General features: G+C 37.0%; 2 protein-coding genes across 2 annotated transcripts; both read left to right on the top strand.

The window, feature by feature from the left end:
- The first annotated feature begins 582 nt into the window (after window positions 1-582).
- LOC144445475 (LITAF domain-containing protein-like) lies at window positions 583-5,553 on the top strand. The gene is made up of 4 exons (XM_078135038.1): window positions 583-676; window positions 1,910-2,100; window positions 4,077-4,209; window positions 4,887-5,553. The coding sequence occupies exons 2-4, from the start codon at window positions 1,917-1,919 to the stop codon at window positions 4,990-4,992; spliced, it is 423 nt and encodes a 140-aa protein (XP_077991164.1). The 5' UTR covers window positions 583-676; window positions 1,910-1,916; the 3' UTR covers window positions 4,993-5,553.
- A 192-nt stretch (window positions 5,554-5,745) lies between these two features.
- LOC144445476 (LITAF domain-containing protein-like) lies at window positions 5,746-10,698 on the top strand. Its single transcript, XM_078135039.1, has 4 exons — window positions 5,746-6,728; window positions 8,005-8,151; window positions 9,180-9,312; window positions 10,081-10,698. Exons 2-4 carry the CDS (start codon window positions 8,010-8,012, stop codon window positions 10,184-10,186), a joined length of 381 nt encoding a protein of 126 aa, XP_077991165.1. The 5' UTR covers window positions 5,746-6,728; window positions 8,005-8,009; the 3' UTR covers window positions 10,187-10,698.
- The last annotated feature ends 1,968 nt before the right edge of the window (window positions 10,699-12,666 follow it).

Genomic DNA, 12,666 nt, shown 5'->3' with positions numbered 1-12,666 from the left:
AAATTGAATATTTAGGAATTCTTTTGACTCTGTGAGTAGAAATTTCCATGTATTATTTAAAATATGTATCTAGAGTCCATGGATATTAATTTTCGCAAATTATGAATACCGCGTGCAGGTACGTAACTATATAGATACGTCAGCATCTCTAATGTTGACTCATGCCCTTGATCAGACATCAGAAATTGTCGAAATTTACCGTCAGTGTATCATTGAAAGTCATTGAACAAATACGTAATAATTTGCCATACTCATTCTCGCAAACCAGAGCTGAAATTTCGGTGTGACATAGACGGTGACAGAAAACGGTAAATTATTCTAGATCTTACTTGCTTAGTTTAAATATGTTGCCACGGAGTCCACTTCTTTGGGAAAGGAACTGTTGCGTTTTGTTGTGTTGTGTTGTGTTGTGTTGTGTTGTGTTGTGTTGTGTTTATTTTAAGGATCAATATAAGCGCGTTGTGTTGGAAAATGTTTCATGTTGTGATATCTACAAAGGGCGAAAAGTGTGTGCCATCATTTACAGTTAGGGTACTTCCATACGCACTAGGGGTTGACCCCCTGTAAAGTCTTACTCGCTCACGGGATTGTCACATGAGTGTATGTCATTCTACGGTCTCAAGCACAGCAAGGCCAGACGTCTGTACAACAAATACATACAGCCATCTAATTAGCGGTAAGTATAGTTTAATTAGTATTTGTCGGAAATGGACATGGCTATATCCTTGTATTCACATCAAGTACAGCCCCTCTTTCACAGAAGGACCGTGACATGAAGGTGACTTACCGTACAAAAGCCAACTGACTCTTTTAACACAACAACTCGATCACGTGGGTCCACAGACAGTTGCATACATGTCTGTCTCACTTACCTGTATTTTGTCACCGTAAATCCACCACGGTCGTTCTAACTACACGATCTGACGTCCTAGAGTCAGATAGCTAGTCAGTAGCCAGACATAACACACAGTAGTGTATTTAATAATAGAGCTCTACCGAATTTGACGAAGCTCGGTATATCTTCGCCATATTGTAGTTTTCTGTAAATGCACTGAATAAATCCGCACTTCCCCCTCCAAAATCTTTGACCCAAGTCGGAAGTTGTTCATTTATCAACAAATACATAGTTGACCTTGTACCGGATTGTTTACATATGAATGTCCATTCTTTCATGATATTGATCTGGCTCTTACTTAGGTTGAAAGTACAAATGTATATGTATTACATTGTACATGCCATACTATACTAATTACACCTGTCAGGAACCAAGATTCAATGATGGGAGTACCACACACACAAACACATCCATAGGGTCCCTGTGAATTCACATTTGGATCCTTAGGTTGAAAGGCTTATAGGTCAACGAGTACGGCTTTTCACCTACCTCGAGGAATAGACAGGTACACACCAGGTCGACGGACACACGGAATCTACCAGTTGATACGTTAGCTCAGCTGGCTAGAGCACTTTGGCTAGTATTCAGGGAACGTGGGTTCAAATCCTACACTTGTTACTTTTCTTTCCTCAATTTAATTTCAAGAGAGAGAGAGAGAGAGAGAGAGAGAGAGAGAGAGAGAGAGAGAGAGAGAGAGAGAGAGAGAGAGAGAGAGAGAGAGAGAGAGAGAGAGAGAGAGAGAGAGAGAGAGAGAATTATTCGTGAAATCAAAATGGTACCTACGTGTAGATAGTATTTCGCCATTAGCATTCATGTTATCAGTCATATAGATATGGTTGTGCCATTATGAGGTTTTGCATATCTCATCGGTTTCAAATCCGCTTCGAAACAGAGAAAAACGTAACGTCACTGAAAATAATGTGATTCAAGCAAAACCGAAATAAACAAATCGTATAATATTGACTGTATTTCTGTGCACGGAGAATACATTAGTGTTTTTTTATTTGTGTGTAGAGACACAATGTCTGAGAAAGAAGGTCTCTTAGACCGATCAGCAGACCAGGAAACCGCTACATATCCACCGCAGTATCAGCAGCAACAGCCGCAACAGCCGCAACAGCCGCAACAAGTCTATGGACAACCGCCACCCGGGGGATACCAGACCACTGCTGCCACGGTTGTCGTTCAACCAACAGGTGTTACAGGTAAATAGAAGGGGGAGTGATTTGTCTTGTTTAATCTGACTTTGAGTTTTTGCATCGATGTTCATTTGAACTAAGATATCATTTAGTATATATATTATCTATGTACAATGTCGTGTAGTTATACGTCAGGACCTGCTGAATCTCGAGCTCATTGCTGCAGTATATTCAAGTATAAAATGAACTCGCAATATACAGAACAAAACACAATAGAACAAAGTCTTGCTGCTAGACCTTCGAGCTTTCTTCCGATACAATACGGCGATAAGCGACGGAGAGGGCAGACTAGGGCGTTCGTTCCACCCTCGTCTCGATAAAGCGTTCGTGTTAGAAGAAAGCCCGAAGGTCTAGCAGCAAGAACAGTGTTTCTCGTATTTTAATATTGAAAATGAGTTTGTTTGATTTCCTGGTTTCATATACATCTTTCACACACACACACACACACACACACACACACACACACACATACACACACACACACACACACACACACACACACACACACACACACACCCCGGCACACAGACACATACACACTCACTCACTCACTCACTCACTCACTCACAGATAGACACAGATACACATAATATCAAAACTAGAATAGAACATGACGTCATTGTCAGCTGATTATACATGACGCAATAACAGATTGGGCTGAATGAGGTAGTCATTACACTTCAAAGAATAAGGAACAAAGAATATACAATATTAATATGTTATCTATTGCTAGAAAAATTGTCACGTCTGTTTTGTTTATCATCAATCATTTGTTTCTAAGTTTGGTTTATTGACAAACACTACTACGTACATTTGTAGGCATTTATTATATTTTTGCGAAACTATGTATAGTCTGACTGGCGTGGGGGTAGCTCTGGGTGTATAAGCTGTGGGGTTTCGACACGTCAACACGTCGAAACCCCGCACCGTATACATCCAGAGCTAGCCTGGGGGCGGAACCAGTGGACAGTTCTGTTAGGGGTATGCGGCCAGTACTGTCAACCCCAGACAACATTTTAGACCTGTTTTGACCAAAAAACAACACCCGATTTTTTTTAAACCATTACAGTTTTTAAGAAGATCAAATTTCAGACCAAATTACATTTGTACTTGTAGTAGTTTTATACTAAGGAAATGGTGGTTCACAAAATGTAGTTTTCACTCTTGAATTTTTCCCTGTGGATACAACATTGTTTGGACAATTAATGGCACAGTTACGATTTGGTAGACAATGGACCACATTTTAGACCAATCAAAATTGAAAACAGTAGAATAAGAGTGGAACCCTTGTTTACGAAAGCCGATAGGGGACTTCCTACTTCCAATAACTTCCAACTTCCAACTTCCAATTTCCAACTTCCTACTTGGAACTTGGAAGTTGGAAGTCGGAAGTCCCCTGACGGCTTTCGTATTTGTTAGACTCTTCAGCGGGAAAAAACACCAATGCAAACTTCATTTCAGACCAAAAAGGGTTAAAAAAACAAACCACAAAGACATTTAGGACAGCAGATACACGTATAGTGAAATAGGGGGAGTACTAGTCTCTCCCCCCCCCCGGCTCGCTGGGTCTGTGCTTCTTCTACACTAGATCTCAACTAATATTATTATTGTATATAAAAAGAGAACTACTTAGTCTAGCGGTTTTAATAGCCCCTCCCCCGGTGGAGTATTCCCAAAATTTTACGATGGGGTGTGCAGCCCTCTACGACATTCTATTTGTCACTTCGCTAGTTCTCGTCTATCATCACGTGATCATGTAGTCGATAACTAGCGAAGTTACAGATCCAGAGCCGTAGACGTGTTATTGACTACAGTGGCAAACCTGTCAATGATTTGACGAGTAGATATATGCTATAGAAAACACTGTTATTTCCTATTATTACAGACAGATAAAATATATGTCACTTAAACGGTGTTAAGTATAGGAAAGTGTCCCGATTCATTCGGTTTATTCTTACATTCTTGTATTTAATTTATAACAGTGTTTGGAAATGCGTATCGAGACTATCCAGTACATCAACAGTGTCCACATTGTCACCAAAACATTACCACCAGAATAGAGTACCAGGATGGATGGATAGTTTGGCTTTCGGCTGGAGTTATCTGCCTTGTCGGGTGAGTGTCAAGTTTTAGCAATCCTTCATATCCATGTGTAGAACCTATCATATGCAAATGACAATTTAACATAATTATTATATAAGGATCTCCAAATACACTATACGTGTCTGGCTAAATTCGACAAGTAAAAGGATAACTCTACATAAACACACCGAAAATAACAAACTGGCAACAGCAACACCAAACACCCATCCATTCCGTCCGTCCGTAAATCCACCCATCCATCCATCTATTCATTCATTCATTCATCCATCAATCCACACACACACACACACACACACACACACACACACACACACACACACATAGTGATACATACATACATACATACATACATACATACATACTTACATACACACATACATACACATATACAAACATATACATACATACATACATACATACATACATACATACATACATACATACATACATACATACATGGTTTATACACACACAGACAAACAAACAAACAAACAAACAAACAAACAAACAAACAACATATGCAGTAAACCCCACCCCCAAAAAATCACAACGAAAACAACAACATAGAAACCAACTAAGTAATTAATGATGATGATGAACAAAACACGTGACAATTGTGTAGATAATATGTCATAATAACTAGACTAAATCACAGTGTATATTAATCTCTATCCTTTGTTTCTTTGCAGTGGTTGGCTTGGCTGCTGTTTGATACCATTCTGTATCAATTCAATTAAGGATGTTAACCACTATTGTCCAGCCTGTAACAACTTCCTTGGTAAATACAATCGATGAGGTAATCAAGTCATCCAGTGGAAGAGGTCAGATACTAAGCAATGACCTAAAATGTTCTTCAACTTATTATATACTCCAGAAATCAAATGTATCAGTACTTATTGATGATGGGCATATCGCTGAAGTAGATTAAAACATCACGTGATTGTTGGAGATTCTGAACCAGACGTTTCAGACAGACATACTATGTATAAACGATGTGATGAAATAGTTCAGTAATACGTACTCATATATTTGTATATTAAAAGTGGCATAAACTGAGTTTATATACTGTTTTTATTACTCTAGTGAAAAGAATTGAGTAAAACATTGGTTAAACTATTGTGATATACATAATATTGATGCATGACGTCACAATTGTCTTCTGGCATTGCTAGAATGTTAACAATGCTGTGATATATCGAATGTACTTTAAGAAAAAGTCAATAAAACATATATATATCGGTGAGTAGAAAATACACGTGAAATCGTCTGAATTTGACCCTTTCGACATCTGTAGACATACACCATTTATTCTGATTGTGTTTTCATTGCCAGCAAGAATAAAGATTCAAATGTACATACAAAACATGTCTTCATAACTTTTCAAATGAAAATTTCTATTCACAGAGTCAATATTTAGGGAATTCTTTTGACTCTGTGAGTAGACATTTTCATGTAGTATTTAAAATATATGTATCTAGAGTCTATGGATACTAATTTTCGCAAATTATGAATACTGTGTGCAGGTACGTAACTATAGATACGTCAACATCTCCACCACATTATTGCCAATATATCTTAATTCACAGCTATGACACCCATTCCTCTCTACACATAATTATAAATTAATAATAATTCACTGATTATTAGCATATTCATCGATATCTGACTTGGGCTTTTATTATATCATTTTCGGATTTCACCAGAATTGTTGCATCATGCCCCTGATTTTGTCGATATTTACCGTAAATGTGTCATTGAACGAATACGTAATAATTTGCAATACTCATTCTCGCAAACCAGAGCTGAAATTTCGGTGTGACATAGCCGGTGCCGTAAAAGAGACAGTGGTTTGCGACGATGGCAATACATCGTTGGAAGGGTTTTCTATCCAGGCCTGAAAAGCGCCGGTTTTGATACATTACTATGCAACAAATTAGTATTGAATTGTCTGTTAGCGGTGCACGTGCGACACATATATACACCCTTTTAAAAAAAATCATTCGTTTCAACAGCTGATATATAGACTATTTCAGCTTTAATACAGAATTGTAAGCTTATATTGCAGTTGTGTAAATTGTTTTGTATACTGTATCTTGAGCCTAAAGACGCATATATATAAGGACAATACAATGTAATACATTCCCCAGAGTTCATGCACTCTACGCTGTGTCGTGTTGTGTTGTATCGTATCGTATGTCGCTTTGTTATATGTTATGTTATGTTATGATGTATTATAATTATGTTATGTAGCGTTATGTTATGTTACATTATCTTAAGGATCAATGTAAGCGCGTTGTGTTTTGTATGATTAAGTGAAAATGTTTCGTGTTGTGACATCTACAAATGGCGAAAAGGGTCTGGTTAAAGTACTTCCATATGCACTAGGGGTTGACCCCCTGTTAAAAAATGTCTTACTAGATATATATATAGCTCAAATGGTTGTCACGTGAGTGGTTTATGTCATCCTACGGTCCCAGGCACAGCAAGGCCAGAAGTCTGTACAGCAAATACATACAATCATCTAATTAGCGGTAAGTATAGTTTAATTAGTATTTGAAATGGACATGGCTATATCCGTGTAGTCACATCAAGTACAGTCCCTCTTTCACGGAGGGCCTAGGGACTGTGACAAGGTGATTTACAACACAAAAAGCCAACTGACTCTTTACAAAACCTCGATCATCGCAGTTACATGCATGTCTGTGTCACTAACTTGTATTTTGTCACCGTAAATCCACTACGGTCGTTCTAACTACACAAGATCGGACGTACTAGAGTCTGATATTTAGTCAGTAGCGCGGCGGCTGGCAGACTAATACACGGTAGAGTACTTGATAAAGTTCTACTGAATTTGACGAAACTCATCAAATCTTCTCCATATTGTAGTTTAAATTTTTGCAATACAATGACTCAAGCACACTCCCTTTCAAAATCCTTGATCTCTAGTCAGTAGTTTCTTTATACATAGCTGACCTTTACGTGTGAATGTCCATTCTCTCATGATATTGGTTTGGTTCTTAGATTGAAGGTAACATACTAAATACTAATACCATATAAATTACACGAGAACCAAGATTCAGTGATCGACAACATACACAAACACATCCATTTTACTATTTTTTCCCGAAAACGTAAACAAAAGTTTAGGTTCGGCAGTAAAAAAATTAGTTGGGGTCGGGTAACCGGAACCATAAACAATTATTGTTTTACATGTTTACATAACATCCTGTGAATTCACATTTGGATCCTTAAGTTGTAAGGTTGTAAGGTAACGAGCACGGCTTCTCACCTGCCCTGATGAGGAATAGATAGGTACACACCAGGACGGCCCACGTCCCGGAATATACCAGTTGACGCGTAAGCTCGGCTGGCTAGAGCACTTTGGTTGGTATTCAGGGGACGTGGGTTCGAATTCTATACGTGTCACTTTTCTTTTCTCAATTTAATTGTATATATATATATATATATATATATATATATATATATATATATATATATATATATATATATATATATATATATATATATATATATATTAAATCGTGGCATCAAAATAAGACCTACGTGTGGATAGTATTTCACAGCATTCATTTTATCAGTAATATAGATATGGTTGTGCCATTATGAGGTTTTGCATATCTCACCAATTTCAAAAATCCGCTTCGAAACAGAGAAAAACGTCACTGAAAAAATACGATGCGAGGAAAACCAGAATAAACAAAACCGATTGTCTCTCGTATAATATTGACTGTATTTTGTATGCACTGAGAATATAGAAGTGTCGTTTTCTTTCATTTTTGTGTAAAGACACAATGTCCGAGAAAGAAGGTCTCCTAGACCGATCAGCAGACCAGGAAACTCCGCCAGAACAAGTCTATGGACAACCGCCACCCGGGGGATACCAGAGTACTGCTGCCACTGACACTGTTGTCGTTCAACCAACAGGTGGTACAGGTAATTAGAAGGGGGAGGGTTTTGTCTTGTCTAATCTGACTTTGAGTTTTTGCATGGATGTACATTTGAACTAAGATATCATTTAGTATACGTTTTATCTATGTACAATGTCGTGTAGTTATTGTATGTAATGGCAGAATCTCTGCTGAATCTCATTGCTGCAGTATATTAAAGTAACTGAACTCGCAATAAAGAACAAAACAAAAATAAACATAGTCTTGCTGAAAGACCTCCGGGCTTTCTTCCGATACGATAAGCGACCTTCTGTCGTTATCGTGGTGGACGAAAGCCCGAAAGTCTAGCATCTACAAATAGAAGGGTTTCTTGTACTTTTTCAAGTTACAATATAAGGTACTAGTATTAATTAAAATAAGAGTGCAAATGAGTTTGTTTTGATTTCCTGGTTTAATATAGATCCTTTTATATATATATATATATATATATATATATATATATATATATATATATATATATATATATATATATATATATCTGTGTGTGTGTAGGCGTGTGTGTGTGTGTGTGTGTGTAGGCGTGTGTGTGTAGGTGTGTACATATATAATATCAAAACTAGAATAGAACATGACGTCATTGTCAGCTGATTATATATGACGCAATAACAGACTGGGCTGAATGAGGTAGTCATTACACTTCAAAGAATAAGGAACAAAGAATATACAATATTAATATGTTATATATTACTAGAAAAATTGTCACGTCTGTTTTCTTTATCATCAATTATTTGGTTAGTTTCTCTGCTTTGTTTATTGATGTACACTACTATAAGGTGGCCTAAGGCTGCCAATTATGAAAATCTTTATAATCGTTATGATATTTTCTGGCGAAACTGTTTTCTTTAAGGGATAGGATACAAATCTTATTAAACAACAAAAAATAAACAATTTCATTTCTGAAAAGAATATTAGTCCTCAGCTATTATCATATACAGAAAAAAATCATATATTTCACTTGAAAGCTGTATAGGGAAGTACCCATATTTATTCGGTTTTGTATTTAATTTATACCAGTTTTTGAAAATCCGTATCGAGATCTTCCAGTAGCTCAACGATGTCCACGTTGTCAACAAGAGATTACCACCAGATTAGTGTACAAGAATGGATGGATAGTTTGGCTTTCAGCTGGAATTATCTGCCTTCTCGGGTAAGTGTCAACTTTTAGCAATCCTTCATATCCGTGTGCAGAAACTATCATATAAAGATGAGAGTGAGAAAACAATTTAACATGTTGTTATAATTATATAAGGATCGCCAAATACATTGTATGTGTCTGGCTAAATTCAACAAATACAAAGATAACTTTACATAAACATACCGAAAAATAACAAACTGACAGCAAACACCCATCCATTCCGTCCGTAAATCCATCCATCCATCCACACACACACACACACACACACACACACACACACACACACACACACATACACACACACATACACACATACATACATACATACATACATACATACATACATACATACATACATACATTTTCTTTGTTTACCTTTGGTTTCGTCAGTTAGGTGGTTGGTTGGTTGGTTGGTTGGTTGGTTGGTTGGTTGGTTGGTTTGATGGATGGATGGTTGTTGGTTGGTTGGTTATACATACATACATACATACATACATACATACATACATACATACATACATACATACATACATACATACATACATACATACATACATACATACATACATACATACATACATACATACATACATACATACATACATACATACAGAGGCAATCATCCCCACCCAAAAAATCACAACAAAACAAAACAAAACAAAAAACAACATAGAAACTAACCAAACAATTAATAATAAAGAAAACAGACGTCACAACAGATAATATGTCATAATAACTAGACACAGTGTATATAAATCGTTATTCTTTGTTTCTTTGCAGTGGTTGGCTTGGCTGCTGTTTGATACCATTCTGCATAAAATCAATCAAGAATGTTGACCACTATTGTCCCGTCTGTAAGGAGTTAGTTGGTAAATACATACGATGAGATAACCAAGTCATTCAGTGGAAGAGGTCCGATACTAAGCAATGGCCTAAAATCATGAATCTCTGCTTTACGTAGGGTTACATAAATTGTACATTGAAACAAACACAAATCAACGCTTGAAAATATAAAATGTCACCTGTACCTTTAGAATAGCTGCTATTGAAAACTTACATTTTGAGGAATGTCCAAAAATTAATGTATTTCTTATGTGAGTCAATCACAGAATAAACTAATAAGCGAACAGGATAGGTAAATATTTTTGATAATAATAAAGGAATATACAAAATGTATGATCATTTGCTTCTGATTTATGTTTCAGGTTTTTTTTGAATGTAGGTAATTTGAGTATTTTGTTACTGTTTATTTATTTATTTGTTTACATGTTCCTCTGTTTGTCTATCTATCCATTCGTCTATTTATTTACTTTTTTATTTTAATATATTTATATTTTATTTATACGAAAGGAAGAAACAACAAGCTCACAACACAGGCAACTGACACACAAAAAGAAAAGAAAGGGAATGGGTCACACACAAAATGTACATAAAGAAAATAAATATACGTACAGTAAGCTTACTGAATAACTTGTTTACATTGGGCTTGGAAATTATAAGTTCCCATTTATTCATCGTACTTAGTTTGTCATTATGAAATGTATGTGAACTGATACTACCGTGTGAATGGCGACACGTGACACGTCTTTTTACTTATAGACGCTTGAGCGAGCGAGCGAGCGAGAGAGAGAGAGAGAGAGAGAGAGAGAGAGAGAGAGAGAGAGAGAGAGAGAGAGAGAGAGAGAGAGAGAGAGAGAGAGAGAGAGAGAGAGAGAGGGGAGGGAGGGAGGGAGGGAGGGAGGGGGAGGGAGAGAGGGAGGGAGGGAGGGAGGGAGAGAGAGAGAGAGAGAGAGAGAGAGAGAGAGAGAGAGAGAGAGAGAGAGAGAGAGAGAGAGAGAGAGAGAGAGAGAGAGAGAGAGAGAGAGAGAGAGAGAGAGAGAGAGAGAGAGAGAGAGACTATGACATTCATGCTTTATCAATCTGTAATGGCTGTACATCTGCTGAGAAGAAACCAATAACGCAGATACCATATGAAAAACAACGGAAAACATAACTACCTGAACATGACACTCACACATGAAAAAAATAAGGAAATAAAATAAAAAATCTACCTACCCCAACTATTCTAAAATTGAGCCTAATCGGACCCACACGATTTTTTTTCGGCCCATGCAAACACCACCATTTCTAAATCATAGTTTAGACAGCCTTAGGCCTAACGGGGAAAAAAATGTGTGGTTCTGATTACGTATACGCTCAATTTTAGAATAGGTGGGGTAGGTATGTTTTTTATTTTATTTTTTTTTATATAATTTTTTTTTCATCTGTGAGTCTCTCTACTTCAGGTAGTTATGTTTTCCATTGTTTTCCATATGGTCTTTGTGTTAATGGTTTCTTCTCTTCAGATGTACAGCCATTACAGTTTTATATTGTCTTTTTAAGTTGATGTCAGTTTCCTCATCCAATATTTCTTAATTTTCGCGGGTTTATTTTATTTTATTTCTACTGTACGTAAAACAAAGTTTAGGGTCAGCAGTGAAAAACTAGGGGGTGTCGGGTAAACCAAAACCAAACAATTGTTTTTATTAGGCCTTTTTTACGAATGCAAGAAAGAACAGTTTTATATTGTATTTTTGAGTTGATGTCAGTTTCCGCATCCACTATTTCTCGCGATCCTCCACAATATTCGAGATTTTCTTTTTTTTCTCTTGAATACATAAAAAAAGAGTTTAGGGTCGGCAGTGAAACAGTAGGTGGGTAACCGGAACCAAACAATTTGTTTAGGCCTTATTTATATTATTACTGGTTCAACAATCTGCCAATATCGGGCCCTCACTGCAAAACCAAACAAGCACTTGAAAATATGTAGAAAGTCAATGCATAAAAATGGTACAGGACGCCGATCTGCAATTGGTGTATCATCAATATTAGACTTTTTTCTGTTTGAATAATTTGTTGACTTTTGCCTAATCATATGACAAGTAAAGGAAATCGGGTTCGGCTGCGGCGACCTCGGTACACGATCAGAGTTATGTACATGTATGAGAAGTAGATTTCCAAAGGATACCCCCCGGTTCATTTATCATGACATAAATATTCGACTCGTTCGAAACATTACTGATTGAGTCGACAAGTCCCGATCACCCCTTCAAGGACGTGACCTATTACACGGGTCACATGACAGCAGGGGCCACAGTTTAGCTCCGGATGTGATCTCTACCAATTAAACATATATTACATACAGCAGCATATATGTACATTGCATGTTCTATCACCCTTTTCGAAAATGTGTTTAGCAGGACGGTCCACCAACAATTATTAGCATGAATAATGATGTACAAACGCGCATGGTACAGGTACGTGCGCAGTCGCGCTGAACTTCGGCAACCTTCGTCTGTTGTCGGATTTTAATAGTAATAGTAAACG

The sequence above is a fragment of the Glandiceps talaboti genome, chromosome 14 (assembly GCF_964340395.1).
Source record: "Glandiceps talaboti chromosome 14, keGlaTala1.1, whole genome shotgun sequence".
Lineage (NCBI taxonomy): Eukaryota > Metazoa > Hemichordata > Enteropneusta > Spengelidae > Glandiceps > Glandiceps talaboti.
The sequence above is the reverse complement of the archived record's forward strand: the minus strand, read 5'-3'. Positions and strand labels throughout refer to the sequence as shown.